Source organism: Sus scrofa, chromosome 14 (assembly GCF_000003025.6).
Source record: "Sus scrofa isolate TJ Tabasco breed Duroc chromosome 14, Sscrofa11.1, whole genome shotgun sequence".
NCBI classification, from domain to species: domain Eukaryota; kingdom Metazoa; phylum Chordata; class Mammalia; order Artiodactyla; family Suidae; genus Sus; species Sus scrofa.
In genome coordinates, this window is record NC_010456.5 from 6355026 (window position 1) to 6377880 (window position 22855).

Consider the following 22855-nt stretch of genomic DNA (forward strand, 5'->3'; position numbering starts at 1 on the left):
TTGGATTGCAAGAGCCTATAGTATCCCAAGGACCATGCTCCCCAAGGCAGTCCGCAGAGTCACCGCCATCCCTGTCAAATGCCCAAGACCGCTGTTCACAGCACGAGACCATGGGGTTGGTGGGGGAGGGGAGCTGGAGCAGCCCAGAGGGACCCTGGGGGAGACACGGGGAAGGAGGAAGGCCCGTTGGGGGGACCCCAGGAAGTGACCTCACTTCCCCGGCGACAGAGGCCAACGGAACTTGGAACCTGGGGAGCCGGGCACCTACTGGTCCAGTCCAGGAGAGGACGGAGGAGGGATGGACTGGCTCTGCTGCATCCCGCTCTCCCGAGGCCGAGCCCGAGGCCGAGGCCGCAGGCGTCGTCACGGCAGAGATGGCCTCTGCCAAGCCTGCAGAACCTGGATGAGAACGCGAGGCGGACGCCTATGGGCCGTTGCCCGCAGGGACCCAGAGGTAACACCGGGAGAGGGAGCTCCAGCCAAGGGCAGGGACCTCTCTGAGCCCACACGGTAGCCCCATGTCCCCTCCCTGGACGACCGTGTGCAGAGGCGGGTGGTGAGGGGTGGGTCCGCCTCAAGCAAGAGCGGGCTGACGCGGGCTTGGAGGCCTGCTGGGCAGGGCCTGTCCACACCCCAGGACACAGCTGGCTGGGGAGAAGCGGGGGGCCGAGGCGGGGGGTGGTTGGAGTCAGGGCCGAGCCCTGTGTGCAAGCGGTACCCCCAGCCCTCCAGGGGGCTCTCGTTCCTCCCGGGTCACGGGGGGCCGCTGGCGTGTGGCGGGGGTGCGGTGTCTGAGCAGGCAAGGCCTCCCCTGATCTGGGAGCAGAAGGTCAAGGGGGCAGAAGAAGCAGCGAGAAGACAACAGCCCCGCAGGGCTCTGACGCCTCGGGGCCGGGCCCTCTGACGCTCACTGTCATTGCAGAGTCCCCCACCTGAGACCCGCCAGGAGCTGGGTGAGGAAGGCAGAAGGCCTCCCGAGGAACCTCCTCGCAGGCCGCTCCCCGGGGTCCTCTGCCGGGCTGGTGGCGAGCGCGGCACCGCCAGCTGTGGCCATGAAGACACCGTCCACATGAGCCTGACAACCCTGGAAGGCCTGGCCCCCCCTGAGGCCCAGCCTGAAGGTGAGAAGATGGGGCCAGGGCTCGGGGCGTGTGGGGGGAGCTGAGGTCTGGGCCGCACAGCGGGGAGTCCCCAGAGGATGGTGTTGGGCCAGGAGCCAAGACGAAGGCACACGACCCGCCTGGAGGACAGCAGAGCCAGAAGGTGCTGGCCGGGACCGGTCGGGAAGGCTCTGGGAAGACTGCTCTCCTTGGAAGAGCACATGGCAAGGCGGGCAGGCACCAAAGCTCTTCCTCTCTCACACCTCCAGCAGGAGACCTGGAGCCAGAGGCCAAGACGCCAGCCGAGCGGAAAGACCCTGGAGCAGCCCCCAGAGGAGGTCCAGAACCACAGGAGGACTCAGCACCCGGGCAGGGAGGAAATGTAGCTCTTTCAGAGGGACACTCACGTCCTCGTGGGGACTCGCCCCCCGGGGAGGATGAACCCTCTGCTCCTCTCCCAAGAGGCCCAGCTCCTCTTGAGGAGTCACCACCCGGGCAGGGTGGAACCATGGCGCCTCCTGCAGGAGGACCAGGCCCCCAGGAAGACTCAGCCCACGGGCAGGCTCAACCTACTGCTCCTCCGGATGGAGGACCAGAGCCTCAGGAGACCTCACCTCCCGGGCAGGGAGGTGATGAAAATCCTGCTCCTCCTACAGGAGGACGAGGCTCTCAGGTGGACTCACCAGCCGGGCAGGATGAAAACGCGGCTCCGGCCGCATCCCCACACACTGATGTGCCTTTCCCTGTGCTGGATGGCAACGTTGCCCCGGCCTCCGCCGGGGACAAAGGGCCCGAGGAGCATTCAGCAGCCCTTCTGGGAGCGCCTGCCCTGACTGCTCCCGCACCCCCTGTACCAGGTCCTGGCCTGGCTCTTTCAGGAACCCTCGGCCCGTTTCCAAAACCACCTTCCCCAAGGTCCCCTCCGCCCCTGCCAGTGCCCTCCCCATCAGCTCCCCCCAAACCCCATCCCCCTGCTCCCCCTCCTGACATGGGCTCTCCTTCCCCTCTCCTGATTTCTCTTTGGATGTGTGTCCAATTTCTCTTCCTCTTCCATATCATCTATGGCATAGTTTAATTCATGTTGAGAGCCTAGAAAGTTTAGAAAGTTGAAACTAAGTAAAAATGAAAAGATAAGGTAGTTATTGATAGGGAAATAAGAAAAAGCAAAAATTAATAAATAAAGTGAATTATTATCCACCGATCACTGAGAAGAGAGAAACGATTTTTTTTTTTTGTCTTTTGTCTTCTGTCTTTTGAGGGTCGCCCCCCGCAGCACATGGACGTTCCCAGGCTGGGCGGCGGTGGGTGGGGTGGGGGGGTGGTCGTCCATCGGAGCCCGAGCTGCCGGCCTCCAGCACAGCCACAGCGACAGGGGATCCAAGCCGTGTCTGGGGCCCACACCACAGCTCACGGCCCCGCCGGATCCTTTCCCCTCGGAGTGAGGCCAGGGATCGAACCCACTTCCTCAGGGATGTGCGTCAGGCACGTGAACCGCTGAGCCACGCACGACGGGAACTCCGAGAGCCAGGAGACCATTGGAGGACCGTCCAAAGTCAGCTGAATTGACGGCGGGGGCGGGGGGTTGTGCACTTGGGCACAGCAGCTGCCCTTTCACCAAGCGCAGGGTCGCATTCACTCTTGGATGTGGCTGCACAGTGCCAAGAACCTCCTGATTCGCAGAGCTGAGGGGTGACAAGATTGCCACAGTTTAAAAAAGCCCGCCAAAGCAAACGGGCACATTCCGCGGCCTGAGGGGCCCCATCGACGTCCCGGCTCTCAGCCTCGGGGCTGAGGGACTTGCTCTCTCCACCTGTTTCTTCCGCAGCCCTCTCGTACCTGCCCTCATGCGGACAGGAGGAGAGGTCGCTTCATCCACCTCCCCAGGGAGCAAAACCGGCAGCAGAAGTTCAAGCCATCCGTGCACTCGAACACACACACACGCTTGGGCACTGGCTTTTACTAGAGCATTTAAAGTCAAGTTTTGAAGTTTAAAACAAATAAGATTTTCCTGTTGCGGCTCATCCGAAATGAAGCCACTGGGTATCCATGAGGATGCAAGTTCCATCCCTAGCCTGCTCAGTGGGTTAAGGATGTGGCGTTGCCGTGAGCTGTGGTGGAGGTTGCAAAGGCAGCTGGGATCCTGGGTTGCTGTGGCTGTGGCATTAGCTGGCATCTATAGCTTAGATTCAACCCCTGCCTGGCACTTCCATGTTCTGCAGGTGTGGTTATGAAAGAAAAAAATGTTAAACCAAATAAACATTTATGAATTCTTTATACACTTCTCTTATACCCTTCATTTCCCTGACACATGTTGAGGGGATAAATGTGGATTTTTCCACCCACACTGCTTCCTTTACCTATGCAGAATGAGGTCCAGAGAAGAACATTGTTAGTTTAGCCTCCAGATTGTTTCTGGACACACAAAACAGCCTTGTCTTTGGCTTAAAAGCCTACTCACTCGGGCTCCATTGCAGATGAACTGTTTGAAAACATCTATTTTTCCCAAGCAGCTGCCAGAGAATTGAGATCCAAATACTAGCTCAGCCAGGGCTCAGCCGAACCCTGGCCTCCTGGGGACTCCGTGTGGACTGCAGGCTCTAAGGCACAAGGCCAGCTCGGGCAGGCGTTGCTTCCTGAGCCTCAGTCCCACTGGTGAATGGGGTCCAAAATGCAGGGCCGGTGCAGTGACGCCTGGTGATCCCACAGCTCCAGGTCCTCAGTTCTGCAACAAGGGCTACCCCCTGCCCTCGAGGGAACCCTAATGCCTAACCTGCTCACGATATGGTGTCAGAGGTCAGCAACAACACATTTTGACATCAGCAGTGTCCTCAGGAAGAATATCTTTCCACTCCTGGGGTGGGCGGGGGGCGGGGTGTGGAGGTGGGAGATGGGGAATGGGCTTTGAACCGGCAGAGCCAGTTGCCTTCTTAGGCGCCCTCCCTCAGGCCCCAGTTTTGGACACTCCAGGGAACCTTGCTCCAGTTGAGGGTTCTGCCTGTGTAATTCTTGGGTGTAATTTTCCCATGGGCTCCCCCCAGCACAGGTCACCCATTTCTTTCCTTGGTGTGGCTAGAAGGGCACAAAAGGGCCAGTGTGACTTCCTGTGCAGGATCTCTGGACCAGCACTGTATCCACTTAAAGTAATAAGCAACAAGTGAAATTAATTTTTTTTTTTTTTTGTCTTTTTGTTATTTCTTTGGGCCGCTTCTGCGGCATATGGAGGTTTCCAGGCTAGGGGTCTAATCGGAGCTGTAGCCGCTGGCCTACGCTAGAACCACAGCAACGCGGGATCCGAGCCGCATCTTCGACCTACACTACAGCTCACGGCAACACCAGATCATTAACCCGCTGAGCAAGGGCAGGGACCGAACCCGCAACCTCATGGTTCCTAGTCGGATTTGTTAACCACTGCGCCACGACAGGAACTCCTGAACTTAATTTTTATAATATACTTTGGTTAACCCAATTTATCTAATAGATTACATTTCAACACATAGTCAACATAAAACATCATCAGTGACTATTTTACACTGTTTCCTTCATAATGTCTTCAGCACATCTCAATTAAGAGTAGCAGGTATCAGCACAAGTGGCCAGGACCTCCTGTGCTGGGATGAGGAAGTCACAACTGGCCAAGGTGCACCAAGGAAAGACACAGAAGGTGGGTGTCCCAAGGCCGGCATGGGGGGTACACCTGGGAAAATTGTGTCCAATCACACAGGCAGAATCCTCAACCAGAGTTGAGTTTCCTACAATGTTCAAAGCTTGGGCCTTGGGGCAGCCAGCTCTGCAGTTCAAAGCCCGCCCCCCATCTCTCTCCACTCCCCCCTCAGGAATGGAAAGACATTTCCCGGATCACAGGGCTGTCAGAATGTACTCCTGCTCACCCCTAACATCATATGATGGGAGGGTAAGGCCTTAGGGGTCCCGCGAAGGAAGTCTAGAGACTTCCAGAATCCGTAAATCTTCTCATCCCTCATGGGAAAAACCTGCCTGTCTCCATTCGCTCTTCTCTAAGGGTCGTTCGTTCGCGGACTCCCGGCTCCCCAAAGGGTTCCCTGTGAATTTGACCGTGCCCCTCCGTGGCCCGCGACTCCTGCCCCGGAGCCCCCGCTCGCTGCTCCGCCCGGCCACGTCGGCGCCGGCCCTCTAGCCCGACCCGGGGCTGGGCCTGGCGGGGGCTGCGGGGCGGGGCGGCCTGGGCCCCGCCCCCTCGCCGCGCCTCCTGGTCGCAGCCTGAGCCCGGGAGCTCCGCCGCCGCCGCCGCCGCCGCCGCCGCTGCCGCCAGGGGACAGGGAGCCGGGAGTCGGGCCGCAGTCATGCTGAGCCGGCTCGGGGCGCTGCTACAGGAGGCCGTGGGGGCGGTGAGGCCGGGGCGCGCCGGGCCGGGGCCGGAAGAGCGGGCGCGGGGCCGGGGGAGGAGCTGGCGGCCTGGCGGGCGGAGGGCGCGTTCCCGCCTCAGGGAAGGGACCCGCACCCCGGGCCGTGGCGTCCCTTCCGGGGCCTCCTTGCTCCCGAGCCGCGCAGCACTCCCTGCTTCCAGTGGCTTCTTTCCCGATCGCGCCAGTTCCCAGCTCCCCTCCAGGTCGCCCCAGCCCCGAACCGCTCTCCCTGATTGCTTCCTGTTTATTTTCCGCGAGTCTCTCCCTATTCCCAAACTCCTCTGGGCCGAGTGCTCCCTTGGCACCCAATAGTTTCTTCCCAAAATTCCCCCAAAGTCCCCTCCCCCAGCTGGTATGCCTTCCTCCTCCCCTACGCCCCTCCCTTCCTGGTCAGCAGGCCTTAAAAATTGCAGCCCCTTCCCATGGTTCTGAGCCCCCCACGACTTCATGATTTTGTTCGGCCGCAGTCTACCCTCTCACCCAGCACCTGGGTAGTGCAGGGCCCCGGCTGGCCGTGTCCCCTGGGAGAGTACAGATGACAGTTCTGGGGTGGGGGGCGCCCATACCCAGGCAAAGCCTTCTGCAGGGTATTTGCGCAGTTTTCTCAACAGCAGGAGTGGGACTGACCTTGAGTCAGGAGGGGCCAGCGGTGGTGGGGCCTGGGGCGGCCACCGAGGAAGAGGAGTCTGTGTTTCTGCCATTTTCTGTAGGGGTTGAAGGCAGGTCAGAGGCGCCCACGGCTGTTCCCTGCCTTCAGCAAGATAAAAGTGCGGTGGTTTTGATAGGCAAGCCAGGTTGCCCTCCAGTTAAAGTAACCCTGCCAGGAATCTGCCTTAAAAGTTAATGATTCTTTTGGCCCATAGTATAAATCCTCCCTTCATTGATCAGTTTAGTGTATCAGATGTTCTCAGGAGAAACAACCTTGGGTTCCATCCTCTTCCTCCCCAACGCACACCCCAAATCAGAGCTTGTTATGAAGGAGAACCGTCTCAGCCTTAAGGAAACCTGTGAAGAAAGTGAAAAGCTTCTGCTCTTTCTATGCTCCCACCTGCCCCAGCCCTGCCCTTACTAATTAATGTCCAGGGGCCTCAGGCCAGCCTGCCTCAGGAGGCAGTTCCCAAATGACCTCTCCTCCCATCCTCCCTGTCCCCAGTCTAAATAGCTGTCATCTTAGAAAGTAATCTGACGCCATTTCATACCCTTTAGGGAAAGCTCCTGTACACAGTACACAAGGTGGGTTGATGGGACAGACGACCCTGGCGGTGTGGGAATTTCCGAGTCAGTGGCTGGAGGAGGTATTGGTGGTCAAGGGAGATATTTTTAGGCAGGTGATCTTAGGCCCCTCAGTATACAACATATAGAAGATGCCCTAAAAATGTGGGCCCTGTGTAACCATCAGGAGAGATGGGGACCCCTCTTCTCCCACCCCACTCCCATCTTGGGCATAGGTCTTCCCAGGGCTGGGCCACCAAGTTAAACCACCGCCACCCTGGCCCCCACCACCAAGCACCAAAGTTGTTTAACTCCTTGAGGAGAAAGACTGCTCCCCCTGCCGTCTTCTGACAAAATAAAATAGCAATCTACATTTATTTTATTTTATTTATTTCATTTTTATTTTTATTTTTTTTGTTTTTTTAGGGCTGCACCTGAGGCATATGGAGGTTCCCAGGCTAGGGGTCAAATTGGAGATGTAGCCTCTGGTCTACATCCCAGCTACAGCAGCTTGGGATCCAAGCTGTGTCTGCAACCTACACCATAGCTCACAGCAACACAAGATCCTTAACCCGCTGAGTGAGGCCAGGGATCAAACTCGTGTCCTCATGGATACTAGTCAGATTCGTTAACTGCTGAGCCATGAAGGGAACTCCTACATTTTTTTTTTAAGTAATATTATCTTTGAAAAAAAAATCATTTAGTGCAGTGTCTTTGGTCTGGAGTCTCAGTAGCTAATAGATTCAGGTAAAGCTCATCCCCTGTTTTCTTTCCTTTCATGGTCTGTTTTGGCTAACCTTTATTCTCCTGTTTATTCTTTTCTTCCTGGATATTTTTAATTTAATTCCAGCTTAAAGCTCCCAGATACTATAAATTAATTTTAATGCTAGGTGAGACCACATCAAAGACTTGTGAAATGATTGTATTTATCCCTTTTTTTTTTTTTTTTTTGTCTTTTTGCCTTTTCTAGGGCCACACCCATGGCATATGGAGGTTCCCAGGCTAGGGGTCCAATCAGAGCTACAGCCGCCGGCCTATGCCACAGCCATAGCAACATGGGATCTGAGCCGTGTCTATGACCCACACCACAGCTCACGGCAACGCCAGATCCTTAACCCACTGAGCAAGGCCAGGGATCGAAACTGCAACCTCGTGGTTCCTTTCCATTGTGCCACGATGGGAACTCCTCTTATAACATTCTTTATTTTAAGGTCTATGTTGTCTGATATGAGTATTGCTACTCTGGCTTTCTTTTGATTTCCATTTGCATGGAGTATTTTCTTCCATCCTCTCATTTTCAGTTTGTGTGTGTCCTTAGAGCTGAGGTGGGTCTCTTGTAGACAGCATATATATGGGTCTTCTTTTTGTATCCTTTCAGCCAGTCTGTGTCTTTTGGTTGGAGCATTTAGTCCATTTACATTTAAGGTTGTGAGATAACTGCAGTGTGATCAAGAGCCAGAGGGCTTTCCCAGAAACAAGGCACTATGGAAAGGGCTTAAGGAGTTTGCTGAGATATTTAGTAAACATCAATGAGTAGTCACTTCAGGGAGTTCCCATTGTGGCTTAGCAAAAACAAATCTGACTGGTATCCATGAGGATGCAGGCTTGATTCCTGGCCTCACCCAGTGGGTTAACGATCTGGCGTTGCTGTGTGCTATGTTGTAGGTCACAGATATGGCTCAGATCCCAAGTTGCTATGGCTGTGGTATAGGCCAGCAGCTATAGCTCCAATTCAAGCCATCACTTGGGCACCTCCATATGCCGTGGGTGTGGCCCTAAAAAGACCAAAAAAAAAAAAAAAAAAAAAAAAAGAGTAGTCACTCCATGTAGAGCCCTTTAGGGGCAGGCAGAGATAAAACCCAGAACCCTGCCCCTCAGAGATCTCACAGTCTTCTGCAGAGCTGACTCTTCACCCGACAATAATAGCACCATGTAGAACACAATAAGATGCAGTCACTCCATATGGATGGTGTGTCTAGAACAACTGTGGGAGGGGCCAGTCCCATAAGGGTCGTGACCCCCACAGCCAGCTTTGAAAGAAGACAAGACTGCCTGGGCAGCCAAGGCGGGGGGCGGGGGGGGGGAATGTTTCATGGTCTCTGATTCCTTGTTGTTGCTTCCTCCTCTTATCATAATAGCCTTCTAGACATTCATCCTGCCTTTGTCTCCTCCACACAACTAAGAGAAGACTCCTAGCACTGCTCAGATGTCACTGTCATCCAACTGCCTGCAAAAAAAGGAAAAAAATCTGACTTCTTGATTTGGCCAAGAAGTCCAAGTCGTCCCCCACCCCCACCCCCCATCAATACATCCTCGTCCTGGACACACTTTGCAGAGTTCCTTGAGCAGGAACGCTCTCTCACTGTTGAAATCAGACCCAGCTCTTTGGGTTTTAGTTCTGGCATGACCTCGGTAAAGCCTTTCCCTTCCAGCCTGTTAAAAGTGACCTGTCTTCGCCTGGAGGTCACTCTCCACCTCTCCTGTATTCTTACACTGCTTCTCACAGTTGAGTTACTCAGAGCAGGTTTTTTTTCTTTTTTTTTTTTTCTGTCTTTTCAGAGCCGCACCCGTGGCATATGGAGGTTCCCAGGCTAGGGGTCCAATCAGAGCTACAGCTGCCGGCCTACACCAGAGCCACAGCAATGCCAGATCCAAGCTGCGTTTGCACCTACACCACAGCCCACAGTCAAGCCAGATCCTTAACCCGCTGAGCGAGGCCAGGGATCGAACCTGTGTCCTCATGGATGCTAGTCAGATTCGTTTCTGCTGAGCCACGATGGGAACTCCTCAGAGCGGTTTTAAACTCTCTTCTTCACGGCACCTTTCTGGAGGACAGGCTCTTAGTCTTATAAGTCTTGTAGCATCCAGCCTGGTGTCTTGTCCCTGGTAGGCCCTCAACAGATAACTCCCGAGGGCATTATGGAAGAAGGAGGCAGCATTCAGCCTTCTCTAGCACGAGGCTAGAGAGGTGCATCCAGGGTCCCTGGAAATGGCTTTGTGGAGGGGGTAGCCCTGAGCTGGCCCTCACAGGGGACAGCTAGGACCCAGCAATAAGGGGATAAGGGGTCTCCTGGGCAGAGGAGCGGCCAGAGCAAAGGCCAAGAGGTAGGAATGAGCCCTGAAGGTAAGGACTATTAAATTATGTGTTTTTCTCTTGCAACATTTACTCTGCAAGAAAAGACAAGAAATGCCCTTTTTTGGAGAAGTGCTTGTTACCAGTTCAAGGTTAGTTCCAGCCAGGCATGGAAATGGAGAGAGCACTTCAGGAAAAGGAGGAGGTTCAGGCTTGCTCACAGCTGATCAGGATTTACTGGGCTTGGGCCATAGAAGGAGCCAGAAAAGACATGGACAGGAGCAGAGCTAAGGGTGCACGGCCTGTGGCCTTGGACAAAAGCTGTGAGCACATTATAAATAAGGAACTGTTGGTTTTTTTTTTCTTTTTGGGGCTGCATACATGGCATATGGAAGTTCCCAGGCTAGGGGCCTAATCTGAGCTGTAGCTGCTGGCGGCCTACACCACAACCAGGGCAACATGGGATCCGAGCCGCGTCTGCAAACTACACCACAGCTCACGGCAACACCGGATCCTTAACCCACTGAGTGAGGCCTGGGATCTAACCTACATCCTCATGGATACAAGTCAGATTTGTTTCCGCTGAGCCATGACAGGACGTCCCAGGCACTTTCTTAGTATGTCACTGACATTACCCATCTGGCAGAACCACTTCAACATGGATTTTCCAGACTCTCAGACTGAGAGGAACCTGAAAGCTTTGTCTGTGCCACATTTTCTGTCTGTATCCTTTTGGTTTTATTGTTTTGGGGTGCCCGCCTGTCTTCTCTATGTACCTCTATTGTAGCATAACCATGTTGAATGGAAATGATCTGTATCTGTGTCTCTTTCCCCTACCAACATTCTTAGTGGCTCTGGGACAGGGACTATGGAATCATGACACGTAGCAGGAGCAGAGCAATTCCAGGAGGAAGGGGAGTCTGGGAGAGGTGCCAGGAGATGGTTGGCAGATATGGACACAATGCCCAAGTGTCCTAGAGAAAATGTGTCACTCTTCCCTTTGAGAACCCAGGGTCACAGTGCTTCCTCCAGGGCCCAGCACCCTTCCAACACTTAGTAGATGTGGAATGTCCTTTTTTTTTTTTTTTTTTTTTTTTTTTTGTCTTTTTAGGGCCACACCCGCGGCATATGCAGGTTCCCAGACTAGGGGTCTAATTGGAGCTGTAGCTGCCAGCCACAGCCACAGCAATGCCAGATCCGAGCTGCATCTGCAACCTACACCAAGGTCACGGCAATGCCAGATCCTTAACCCACTGAGCAAGGCCAGGGATCGAACCTGCAACCTCATGGTTCCTAGTCGGATTCATTTCCGCTCCTCCACGATGGGAACTCATGGAATGTCCATTCTGACGAATGCTCGTCGCGACAGAGCCGGTGATGACTATGGTGGCCACTTAGTCTGTGTCTGCTTTCTCCACAGCGGGAGCCAAGCATAGACCTGCTGGAGGCCTTCGTGGAGCACTGGAAGGGCATCACAAACTACTACATCGAAAGCACAGGTGGGGCCTGGTCTCCCCTGGCCTGAGGATCCCTGAATGGAGAAGGGAGGGACATGTGGGCAGGGTCACCTTGCAGCTCAGAGATGCAAGTGTCCTAGGGAAGTGACATTTGCGGCCCAGGAGTTCACATTGGGGCTGCCCTACCCTGACCTTCTGGGAGGGGACCTGTTTGGGGCAGGAGTGGGGACAAGGAGGCTGGCATCTCGCTGACTCCATAACACAGAGGTTGAATGCTACTTTGTTTCCAGCTGGAAGGTGGGCAGGGTATCCAGGCCTTAAGTCCCCAAGTGCCTGTGCCCCCGGCTCACTGATTAAAGAAGAGAAATGGAATAAATTCTTCTTTGCCCTGAGCCAACTCAGAGGGCATTTCCCTTGTAGAGACCTGGAGTAAGAGCAGAACAAAAACCAAAGCATAGGTGTTCCCATCGTAGCTTAGCAGATTAAGAACCCGACTAGTATCCATAAGGACATGGGTTTGATCCCTGGCCCTGCTCGGTGGGTTAAGGATCTAGTGTTGCCATGAGCTGCAGTGTGGGTTGCAGACGTGGCTCGGATCTGGCGCTGCTGTGGTTGTAGTGTAGGCAGCAGCTGCAGCTCTGATTTCTACTCCTAGCCTGGGAACTTTCGTATGCTGCAGGTGTGGCCCTAAACAAACAAACAGACAGACAAAAAAGCATATAACGTGCCTGGTCCTTCTCCCCAAGCCTATACTCTAGAAAGCCAAGGACTTAGGTCACCTGGCCTCCTCAGGATCGCTCACCTCGGGAGGGGAAGAATCTCATTGGCTGCTTTGTAGTCAGTATGCTAGAATTGGCAGAGACACACTGGTTGCCAAGTAACCTTTCCTGCATCCCTAGCTCTCCACCTCCTGGGTTCAAACTGGGGTTCAGTTCCAGCCTAACCTTTCCTAAAGACTGTAATTTCCAGCCTGAGCCAGCCCAAGAAGTTAAAAAGGTGTCCTTTGGATACTCTGAGGGACTCTGAGCATTTTGTTAGATCAGGTTCCTCAATCTTGGCACTGGTGACATTTGGACAGTATCATTCTTTGTTGGGGAGTACATGTAGTATGTTTAGCAGCAACTCTGGCTTCTCCCCACTAGATGCTAGTAGCACCCCCCATTGTGTTACCCATTGCCAAATATCCTAGGTGGGAGTGCCAAAATCACCCCCTGTCGAGAATGACTGGCTTTTTTTTTTTTTTTTTTTTTTTTTGTCTTTTTGCTATTTCTTCGGGCCGCTTCCGCGGCATATGGAGGTTCCCAGGCTAGGGGTCTAATCAGAGCTGTAGCCACTGGCCTACGCCAGAGCCACAGCAACGCGGGATCCGAGCCGCGTCTGCAACCTACACCACAGCTCACGGCAACGCCGGATCCTTAACCCACTGAGCAGGGGCCGAACCCACAACCTCATGGTTCCTAGTCGGATTCGTTAACCACTGCACCACGACGGGAACTCCTTTTATTTATTTATTTATTTATTTTGTCGAGAATGACTGGCTTTAGACTGAAGCTCTCTCTCTCTCTCTCTTTTTAAACTTTATAGCCGCACTTGTGGCATATGGAAGTTCCCAGGCCAGGGATTGAATCTGAACCACAGATGAAACCTACAGAACAGCTGCACAGATCCTTTAACCCACTGCGCTGGGCCGGGGATTGGCCCTATACCTCTGCAGCGACCCAAGCCATTGCAGTTGAATTCTTAGCCCACTGTGCCACAGCAGGAACTCCTGAAGGTCTTTTTGTGTGTGTGCATGTGTGTGTGTTGTGTCTTTTTTAGGGCTACACCCACGGCACATGGAGATTCCCAGGCTAGGGGTCAAATCAGAGCTGTGGCTGCTGGCCTACACCACAGCACACAGCAATGCCAGGTTCGTCCTTAACCCCATGAACAAGGTCAGGGATGGAACCTGCCTCCTCATGGATACTAGTCAGGTTCGTTACTGCTGAGCCACCATAGGAACTTCTGAAGATCTCTTTTTAACCTGAGATATAATTGACAGATAACATGTTAGTTTCAGGTGTGCAACATATTGATTTAACATAAGAATATATTACGAAATGATTACCATAATAAATCTAGTTAACATCTGTCACCACACATAGCTACAATTTTTTTTCTTATGATGAGAACTTTTAAAATTGTTAGTAACTTTCGAATACAGTACAGTATGTACATATATACACACACACACACACACACACACACACCACACACATATATACAGTGTTGTTGTTGTTTTTTGTTTTGTTTTGTCTTTTTAGGGCTGTACCTGCAGCATATGGAAGCTACCAGGCTAGTGGTCCAGTCAGAGCTGTAGTTGCCAGCCACAGCCACAGCAATGCCAGATCTGAGCCTCATCTGCGACCTACGCCACAGTTTACGGCAACACCGGATCCTTAACCCACTGAGCGAGGCCAGAGATGGAACCCACAACCTCATGGTTTGTAGTCGGATTCATCTCTGCTTTGCCACGATGGGAACTCCTGGTTGGGTTTTTTTGCTTTGCAAAAAAATAGAGTGTTGGGCGTTCTCCTGTGGTACAGCGGGTTAAGGATCTGGTGTTGTCACTGCAGTAGCTTGGGTCGCTGTTGTGGCATGGGGTTTGATCCCTGGCCCTGGAACTTCCATATGCCATGGGTGTGGGGAAAAAAAAAAAAACCCAGAGTATTGCTTTCTGAAGGTGTAGGCGAGTGTAAGAGACATAACCAGGCCCCAGGAGGTTATCTGCTGGGAAGCTGCTGGAAGACAGCCTCTAAATTACATGACAAATCCCTGACCCCATAGCTGGCCTGTGCCCCTGGCAGGTGCCCTTCTGTAGGCCCCAGGATTCAGAGAAAAAATGATGCTGCTTTCCTCTGCTAGGGTGCTAGAGTGTGCCCACATTCTCCATCAGAGGGCTGTATCCTGGGCCTCATGTGGCAGGCCTTCTGAATTTTTAGCTAGAGAGGCATCAGCAGTAAACTTCAATTTCCTCTGCTCTTTTTTTTTTTTTTTCTTTTGCTGTGCCCATGACGTGGAAGTTCCTGGGCCAGGGATGAAACCTGCATCACAGCAGTGACAACTGCTAGATCTTTAACTGCCAGCCACCAGGGAACTCCTCCTCTGGTCTTTAAAGAAAACTTAACCAGGTCCCTTCCAGGTTGCTCTCCATCTCCCCCAGCCCCCCAGGTCCTGTGGGCTTGACCCCATTAAGCCAGAGTGCCCTCTTCATCTCATTCACCTTGTTTCCTGAATCCTAATTAGATGAAAACACCCCAGCGAAGAAGACAGATATTCCCTGGCGGCTGAAGCAGATGCTGGACATCCTAGTCTACGAGGAGCGGCAGCAGGCAGCCGGCGAGGCGGGGCCATGTCTGGAGTACCTGCTGCAGCACAAGATCCTGGAGACCCTGTGCACGCTGGGCAAGGCCGAGGTGGGCAGGACCACAGGATGCTTCTGGAACCTTCCGCCTGGATGCTGGCCCTTCTACCAGTGCTCCTCCCAGCCCCTGCCCTGGAGAAAGGGATGAGCTGAGGGCCAGGGCACGGCGGCTGTCTCGCTTAGAACACCCCGCCACCTCCCCAGGCTTCTGGCCCTCCCTTATTTGCTTTGGTGGCACGTTCTGGGTGTCGCCCGGTTGAGGACGTGCTCCCTTTGGTTCAGTCTGCCTTCATTCTCGTACTGAACGAGCCACATGCCAGGCTGTATCCCAGGCTTGGAGCATCTGCCAGTGATTAAAATGGACGAATGTTCTAGACCGGGAGGGGCAGAATAATCAAAGGAGCCCCCGTATAGTATGTTCAAAAAGATAAGGTTATGGAAAAAAATTAAGCAGGAAGGGGGATAGGCAGTTTCAAAGAGGGAAGGGAGCTGCGGAGAAGGGGGCCTCGCAGGGATGGGAGGCCCACGGGGAGGGGAGGGGAGGGGCAGTCCTGGCGGGGGCGTGGCCTCGCCCCCTAACTGACAGCCCCTTGTCCCCAACCCGCAGTACCCACCAGGCATGCGGCAGCAGGTGCTCCAATTTTTCAGCAAGGTTCTGGCCCAGGTGCAGCATCCCCTCCTGCATTACCTCAACGTCCACAGACCTGTGCAGGTGAGGGGCCCACAAGCCAAGGGGTGTCTGGGGGTGACAGCTATGCTTTCAAGAAAAACCAGGTGGTGCTCAAGACCAGTTTCAAAGCACCAAAAGTTTCTTTACAAGGACACTGCACCCTGTATCCCTCGGAGGGGATCCAGAGAACCATCTTCTCCGTCGGGACCTTGGCACTGTGCAGTGGGTTTGAGTCTAAACCCATGGTTGGCGGGACGGGGGGGGGCTTCTTTTTTTTCCTTCCAGAAACTTCTCCGACTTGGTGGGACAGTTCCTGGATCCCTCACAGAAAAGGAGGAGGTGCAGTTCACCACTGTCCTCTGCTCCAAGATCCAGCAGGATCCAGCCCTGCTCACCTACATCCTGGAAGTGAGTGCCTCTGGGGAATAGGAGCAGGAGGGCCCAGAGCTCAGGGCAAGCCTCTCTGGCTCCACGCTGAGGCCCTGGCAGCCAGCACATCCTGTATTCCCAGGGAGCGTCATGGGGAGTGGTTTGCATCATGGCCTGGCCTCCCCCAACCTCCCTTGCAGGGTAAAAAGACTGTCAGTAGGAAGAAGGCATCCAGAGAAGCCACCGTCCTGCCGAAAGAGGCGGCGAGCAGCAAGGACAAGGACCACCCCCACAACAAGGCTCTCGACAGGGGTCCCTGTGGGGCCCGGGCCTTGAACACCCAGCTGCCTGCTGAGATGGATGAGCCAGGCGGAGGGGTTGGGGAGAGCAACTTGATCACCTCCCTGATTGGCTTGTGCAAGAGCAAGGTGCTGGCTGCTGAGACATGGGGCAGGGTGAGTTGATGGGAGGGCACTTGGGGGGTCAGGGGCATGTCTCTGAAGTCGTACCCTTATCCTCTAGAAAGGGCGGGTGGCCCTGAAGGCCCAGGAGAACCTGCTGCTCCTAGTGAGTGTGGCTTCCCAGGCAGCTGCCACCTTCCTGGTGCAGAGCAGCCCTTGTTGCCCTGCCATCGTCGAGCACCTCTGCCAGCTGTACCAGTCCCTGCCCACCTTCCTGGACCCTGCAGACATTGCTGCTTTAGAGGGCATCAGCTGGAGGTAGGCGCTGGGCCAGCGATGGCTGGGTGGCCTCTTCAGTGGCAAGAAGCCCTACCTGTCGTCTTTCTGATAGTGACTCTTCTAGTTTTCCAGGGGGGCTGGGGCCCCCTGCTGGCCACCTTCTTCCTGAATACAGCCCATGACCCAGGGCCTTCTTGCCCTCCAGGAAAGCATCACTTTGGCTTCTGCCCTCAGAGTCCATGGTAGAACTGATCCCCAGCAACAGAGTTTCCAGGGCAGAGGGCAAAAGGGCCCAGCTTCCTAAACATACCTGAAGGCGGCCTCACAAAACTCCCTCACCCTCTCTCAGGTTACCCAGTGCCCCATCTGATGAGGCTTCCTTCCCTGGCAAGGAGGCCTTGGCTGCATTTTTGGGCTGGTTCGATTACTGTGACCACCTCATCAGAGAGGCACACACGGTGAGCCAGGGCTGGGCAGCCACAGGGTTCTTTCTGTGCTTGTCCGAGGTTTCACGCTGCTCTGTTTGTGTCTCTACTTCGAGGACCCAAGGGGTCTCTTGGGAGCTGGGTGGGGCCCCGGGTCAGCAAGGACCCTCTGCCTGTTGTGTTAGGCGCTGTGCAAGGACATAGCTGTTTCTCTGTGGAAAATTGTCAGTGGAGGTAAAACGTGTATAAGACATGCTCTTTGGCACCCAGGTGGTTTCAGATGCCTTGGCAAAGGCTGTGGCTGAGAAGTTATTTGCGGAGATTCTGCAGCCCCAGCTCCTACACGTGTAAGTTCTGTCCAGTTCTCTCGGGCGTGGCTGTGGGCTGGGCGATCCGCCTACCCCACCAAGCCCCTTCCTGTGCCTGAGGCCAGCGGCCTCCTTGGCCAGAGTCCTGGGAGTCACTGGGCCCTATGGTTGAAGTCTGCCACGCCTTCCCCCTGACATACTCATGGCTCAGAGCCATGTGGGCTAACAAAGGCCTCCCGCCCTTGGACTCCAGGACCTCTGGAGGGATGGGGAGTGATCAGAGAAATGCCAGCTGAAGATGTAAGGAAACGAGAAGAGGGTTCTGCCCTACCCCGTTCCCTTCACTCCCGGCTCCTACTCTGGTGTCCCCTGCCCCGCCTGGCTCAGCGCGCTCTCCCTGTAGGTCTGAACAGAGTGTCCTGACCTCCACCGCCCTGTTCACGGCCATGCTGCACCAGCTCTGCTCCCCTGCCCTGCTGCGAGAGGCCGTGGCCTTCCTCCTGGGCAAGGACCAGCAGCCTGCAGCCCCCGAGGACAGCCCCCACACCCTGTGCGCCCACCTCATCAAGCACTGTGACCACCTCTCAGATGAGGTGAGGGGGGAGGGCCCTCTTCTCCACTCGTACCACCCTGCCCCTGCCCAAGCAAGTTCCTGAGCGCTTTTTCCCATTTTCATTAGCTTACTAGATGGTTCTTTTTGAGGCATTGAAACCCAGCCCCCCCCCCAAAAAAAAACCACAGGCAGTGACCCAGTGATTGGTAGCTAAACTGCCTTTGTCACACAGTAATTTTCTGTGATCACGTACTCGTGAGAGCACTTTTTATTTTGCAAACTGCTTTTATATGTATTTGGCTTGTTTGAGGCTGCCAGCCACTCTGTGAGGTAGGTGAGGCCGGTATGCCATTTTTCAGACATGGAAACTGAGGCACAGAGAAGCCAGTTGGCTTGCCTGATGCCGCACCTCAAATTAGTAATGGAACCGGGACCAGCCAGACCTCGGTTCCCAAGCCAACACCCATCTGCTCCCCACAAAACCTGCTGCCCTAGCCCCAGGTCCAAGGAGGTTCTCCTGAGGGGACTCTTCTTATCTGGGTGAGCGGTTCCCAGGCACCTCTAGGAGCCAGGGTGGGGAAGGAGTGTCCTGCTGACCCCTTCTTGCCCCAGATCAGCATCGCCACGCTGCGGCTGTTTGAGGAGCTGCTCCAGAAGCCCCACGAGCAAATCATCCACAGCCTGGTCCTGTGCCACCTCGAGGGCCGCCCTTACGTGGCTCGGGGCTCGCCGGAGCCGGAGAGCTACGAGGACACCCTGTAAGTGAAACACAACCCCTCGGGAGGCCTCAGGCCACCAGACCCAGCCTGGCCCCCAGCACCCCGACGCTGGTTCCTGCGTTGACCAGTGCCCCACTTGTGTGCCCCTTGGCACAGAGATCTGGAGGAAGACCCCTACTTCACAGACGGCTTCCTCGACTCGGGCTTTCAACGCCCCACAAAGCCTCCCCCTGCCCCTGCCGCCAACCCCGATGGCAAAACAGCAGTGACCGAGATCGTCAGCAGGTAGGAGCGGGTCAGGGGAAAGCCCGGGCCACCTGAGTTTTGTTCTGTCTCTGGCCACAGCCCTGAGGGGGCCCAGCCCAAGAGGGAGTGCTCCTTCAGGGCTGGAGACAGAGCCAGGGGAGAGCAGGGCGGCCCTGGCGGGCGCCCCAAACCCAGGTCCTGTCTCTCAGTTTCCTCTGCCTCGTTCCTGAGGAAGCCAAGACCTCGGCTTTCCTGGAGGAGACTGGATACGACACATACGTCCACGATGCTTACGGACTGGTGAGTGTCCAGCCTCTGCCAGTGCCCAGTTCTCGCCCCTCGGAGCATGGGGCGAATACACTCCGCCTGGGTGGTCTCCTGGCCCAGGTGCTCCTGGCACTGGCCAGGCGCCCGAGTCGCACCCACCTGTGCAGCTCCCGGACCACTGGGCCCTCCGCCTCAACTCTCCTGCCTGTTTCAGTTCCAGGAGTGCAGCTCCCGAGTGGCACCCTGGGGCTGGCCCCTGGGTCCCCCACCACTGGACCCCCATGAGCCCGAACGGCCTTTCTTCGAGGGTCACTTCCTCCGAATGCTGTTTGACCGCATGTCCCGGATTTTAGAACAGGTAGCTGACAGGGCTGGGCCCCAGCCACAGGGCAAGGGCCTCTGGTGACCTCCAAGAGAGCAGGGCCCAGCTGTAGGGGTCTAGTGGTCTTCCATTTTCCGGCTCCACGACCCCCCTCAACCCCCACCTTTCCCCAGGCGGGAAGCCCCGTCTTGCCTCTGCTCCACACGCCCTAACACATCCCAGCCCTCAGCCCCAGGGAGTCCATGACACACACACATCACGTGCATCTCCCACCCCCGCACACGTTCACACTGGCCAAGCGCCTTGCGGGGGGTGGGGGTGGGGGTGCAAAAATGCTCTCCACCCCTGCCAACCCTCGCTGGTCCACTGTGCTCTCCACAGCCGTACAGCCTGAACCTGCAAGTGACCTCAGTCCTGTCCCGGCTCGCCCTCTTCCCCCACCCCCTTATCCATGAGTACCTCCTGGATCCCTACATCAACCTGGCCCCCGGCTGCAGGAGCCTGTTCTCTGTGCTCGTCAGGGTAAGGATGCCCGGGCCAGTGGGAGCGTGCCGGGGGCGGGGGGTGGCAGGAAGGGAGAGGGATAGGATGGGGGGCTGGGGGTGGCAGGAGTGGGCACCCTTGCCAGTACCAGGGGAAAGCACAGATACCACACTCCTCCCTCAGGGCAGCAGAGTTAGGGTCCCTGCAGGGACCCTGAGCCATGGCACAGGTCTCCTCCTCATTCCCCTCCTATTCCCACTGTAGGTGATTGGGGACTTGATGCAGAGAATTCAGAGGGTGCCCCAGTTCCCAGGCAAGCTGCTCCTGGTGCGCAGGCAGCTGATGGGCCAGGTCCCCGGGGAGCAGTAAGTAACCGAGGGAAGCGGGTGCCCAAGGAAGAGCCCTGGGGTGGGAAGGCGAGGGCTTCCGGGTAGAGGAGGCGTGAGGCTGGGAGCAGAAGAGGGCCCGTTGCCGAGGCCTGTCCTCACTCAGAGGTGTCTGCCACTGGGTGATCGCTCGCAGACACTGGGATGTCATGCTTCCCACACCTCCCAGCCCTGACCCCTGGGCTGTCTCCGCAGGCTGGACCACCAGACCCTCCTCCAGGGTGTGGTAGTCCTTGAGGAGTTCTGCAAGGAGCTGGCTGCCATTGCCTTTGTCAAGTTCCCCCCACGTGGTCCTCACCTGCACCTCGCCGAACCCCCAGAAGGGCACGCCTGAGCCAGGAGCACGACGGGAAGGGAGACTCCTGTCTGGACCTCCACCCAAGAGCTGCCTCCTGCCTGGCACTGCCACCACTACTCTCCTTCTGGGGTGGGGAGCTTGGCTCCAGCTCCTGGACATCGCAGAGACCCCTGCCCTGTGTGGAGGCCTGGGCCTCCACTTCCAGGTTGACCTTGGCCCGTTGGCCACACCAGACTGGATTTCAAGGAGTGGGTCCCCGAGGTACCAGAAGCCAAGGAGCAAAAGAGATGGCTTCCTGGACAGCGTGGTGTCCTCAGGGCCTTCTCTGGGGAGCTGGGTGATAGCGGTGAGCCCCCAGACTCAGACCCTCATGCGTTCTGTGCCTATCACCTGTCACCTTCTGTGGCCAGAGCCAAGACCTGAGACTCAATTCCAGGGGTACTGGTGGGAGGGAGCTGATAGCTCCCAGGCTGGTCAGGACCACAGGCCGGAGAGAGGAGGGTGTGGCCCTGTCTCTGTCACACTCGTGTAATAGACACTGCAGAGACTTGACATTTTTTCCTCCTGCCTTCTTGGCTTCATCCCTGCGGAAGGGGCAGTGGTCAGCAGGGGAAGCCCCTGTTCCCGCACAGCCCTCCTGGAAACTGTTGCAAAATTCCCAGCCGCCTCATGGCAAATGCCCAAAGCATGCTCCGCGCCCAAGCGGGGGCAGCTGCTAATGAGACGCTTGATGCAACTGCAGCCAGGGCGGGAGAGGGCCTGGGGAGCTGGGGGGAGGGGTGCCAGGCTCCAGCCCCAGCTGGTTTCTCTCTGGCGCCTTCTGAACCCGTCTCGGCAGGTCTACAACACCTGGGCAGAGGGGCTCAGAGCCCAGGGGAGGCCAGGCCTCTCCCTCAGCATTCTGCCTGTGTTCTCAAGGGATTGCTCTCCCAGGGGTGCTGGACGCCCTGGGTCCAGATGAGGCCTGGATGCCCACCTGACAGCTGGCCCCCAAGTCCTGGCGGGAGGGGGTGGGGCCCAGGCAGCTAGTCGCGGTGCTGTTCTCCCTGCATGCCCTCTGTGGCTGGGGCTGCCACCCCACCCGGCCTGAATCTGTCTCGACCTGCAGGAACACACAGGCGGCGCCAGGCATTACCTCAGAGCAAACTGCAGTTGCTGGCTTCGCTTCTGGGCAAGGAGGAGCAGGCCAGAGCCCCTTTCGCTTCCTTTTCCTGCCCATGCCGCTTCTAGAAGCTGGCCGCAGGTTGCCAAGAGGTGACATGAAAGAGGAGCAAACTCATTGACCTCTACCTCTCCTGCATTCCTCCAAGCTGGGGAGGATCTAAGTGCTGCTCCAGAGGGTGGCGTGCAGGTGCCTCCACGCCTGCGCGCTTGGGGGCCTTGCTGTGGGACAGCAGAGCAGAGCTCAGCAGTGAATTGGGCCTGGACTTTTCAATTCAGAAAATGTTGGAGCATCTGGGAGTCACAGGCACTCCCTCCTTGATGCCCTGGGGTGGTCTCCCGTGGTCCCCCAAGACAATAGCGAAATAAATGGGGTGTTTGCGTGGACACCGCTGCCCTGTTTTTCTCCCCCTTTGCATCCTTCTGTCCAGGGCTCCACTGCTAATTTGGGTCCATCTTCCTCCCTAAAGAAGACGAATTAAATTCCTTCCCCAGGAGTTCCCTTTGAGGCGCAGCGGAAATGAATCTGACGAGTATCCATGAGGATTCGGGTTCGGTCCCCAGTCTTGCTCAATGAGTCTGGGACCCGGCGTTGCCGGGAGCTGTGGTGTAGGTCACAGACGTGGCTCGGATCCCATGTGGGCTATGTCTGTGGTGTAGGCTGGCACCTACAGCTCCAATTTGACCCCTAGCCTGGGACTCTCCATATGCTTCGAGTGCAGCCCTAAAAAGACAAAAAAAAAAAAAAAAAGGCAGTATGTGCATGTGTTTGGGGGAGGCGCTGACAGTGCACATCTGATGTTCCCGGCGCTTGCCAGGAACCAGGAACCAGCCTCTCTTGGCCAAGTAGCACTATTTCTGCTCGGCTGCCTACAGCTGGGAGCCAGCAGCCCCGGAGACGCAGCAAGGGAACAGGCCACCTGGGGTGTGGGTGCGCTTCTGTTTTTTAGTGTTTGTGTTGCGAGTTATGTGACTGCTTTAGTGGTGAACAGTAGGTCTGAGGTTTTTAAGATCTTGTCCCTAAACCTATGTGTGGAGATCCTCTAAGTGGGGGAAGAGGGGGACACCAAGAGCACTCCAGGGCAAGCTGCAGTTAATCAGATTTCTGGGGGGCAGGCCCACGGTTGTTTTGAAAGCTCTCCAGGTGCACGCAGGGTTGAGAGCTACCATGTGCTAAATCATGGACGTCAAGATCACTGTCCTTTGCTGTGGATACGGACGGGTTGGTCCCTCAGACACTGACAGAAATGAACCAGAATGAAAGGGTTTGGTTCCATCCTTTGGAATATGTTTGTCTTTAGAGGGAACAAGATGATTCCCACCACAGCCCCAGAGGCCAGG

General features: G+C 55.8%; 2 protein-coding genes across 4 annotated transcripts; both read left to right on the top strand.

Moving 5' to 3' along the window:
• Positions 745–2598, top strand: LOC110256690 (basic salivary proline-rich protein 3-like). The gene is made up of 3 exons (XM_021073004.1): positions 745–1121; positions 1370–1987; positions 2570–2598. Exons 1-3 carry the CDS (start codon positions 1070–1072, stop codon positions 2596–2598), a joined length of 699 nt encoding a protein of 232 aa, XP_020928663.1. The 5' UTR covers positions 745–1069.
• FAM160B2 (family with sequence similarity 160 member B2) lies at positions 5308–21916 on the top strand. Of its 3 annotated transcripts, XM_003359029.5 has the most exons (17): positions 5308–5464; positions 11188–11266; positions 14510–14679; positions 15235–15339; positions 15583–15705; positions 15867–16094; positions 16189–16385; positions 16696–16804; positions 17042–17118; positions 17483–17672; positions 18245–18390; positions 18508–18636; positions 18807–18897; positions 19079–19222; positions 19568–19708; positions 19934–20034; positions 20251–21916. In XM_003359029.5, the coding sequence occupies exons 1-17, from the start codon at positions 5420–5422 to the stop codon at positions 20387–20389; spliced, it is 2214 nt and encodes a 737-aa protein (XP_003359077.2). In that variant the 5' UTR covers positions 5308–5419; the 3' UTR covers positions 20390–21916. The 3 variants fall into 3 exon arrangements, 2 of the variants coding, with proteins under 2 accessions (XP_003359077.2, XP_020928181.1); XM_021072522.1 differs by having other exon boundaries at positions 5327–5464; positions 15235–15705; positions 20251–21901; XR_002338386.1 differs by having other exon boundaries at positions 5328–5464; positions 15235–15705; positions 18833–18897; positions 20251–21901.

Bases quoted from the DNA above. Each gene is read 5' to 3' on its own strand.
- LOC110256690 (XM_021073004.1), top strand. From the start codon at position 1,070: ATGAGCCTGACAACCCTGGAAGGCCTGGCCCCCCCTGAGGCCCAGCCT. The intron at 1,122-1,369 runs GTGAGAAGATGG...TCACACCTCCAG, and splicing joins CCCTGAGGCCCAGCCTGAAG to CAGGAGACCTGGAGCCAGAG. The intron at 1,988-2,569 runs GCCCGTTTCCAA...CCACTTCCTCAG, and splicing joins GGCTCTTTCAGGAACCCTCG to GGATGTGCGTCAGGCACGTG.
- FAM160B2 (XM_021072522.1), top strand. From the start codon at position 5,420: ATGCTGAGCCGGCTCGGGGCGCTGCTACAGGAGGCCGTGGGGGCG. The intron at 16,095-16,188 runs GTGCTGGCTGCT...CTTATCCTCTAG, and splicing joins TTGGCTTGTGCAAGAGCAAG to AAAGGGCGGGTGGCCCTGAA. The intron at 20,035-20,250 runs GTAAGTAACCGA...CTGTCTCCGCAG, and splicing joins GGCCAGGTCCCCGGGGAGCA to GCTGGACCACCAGACCCTCC.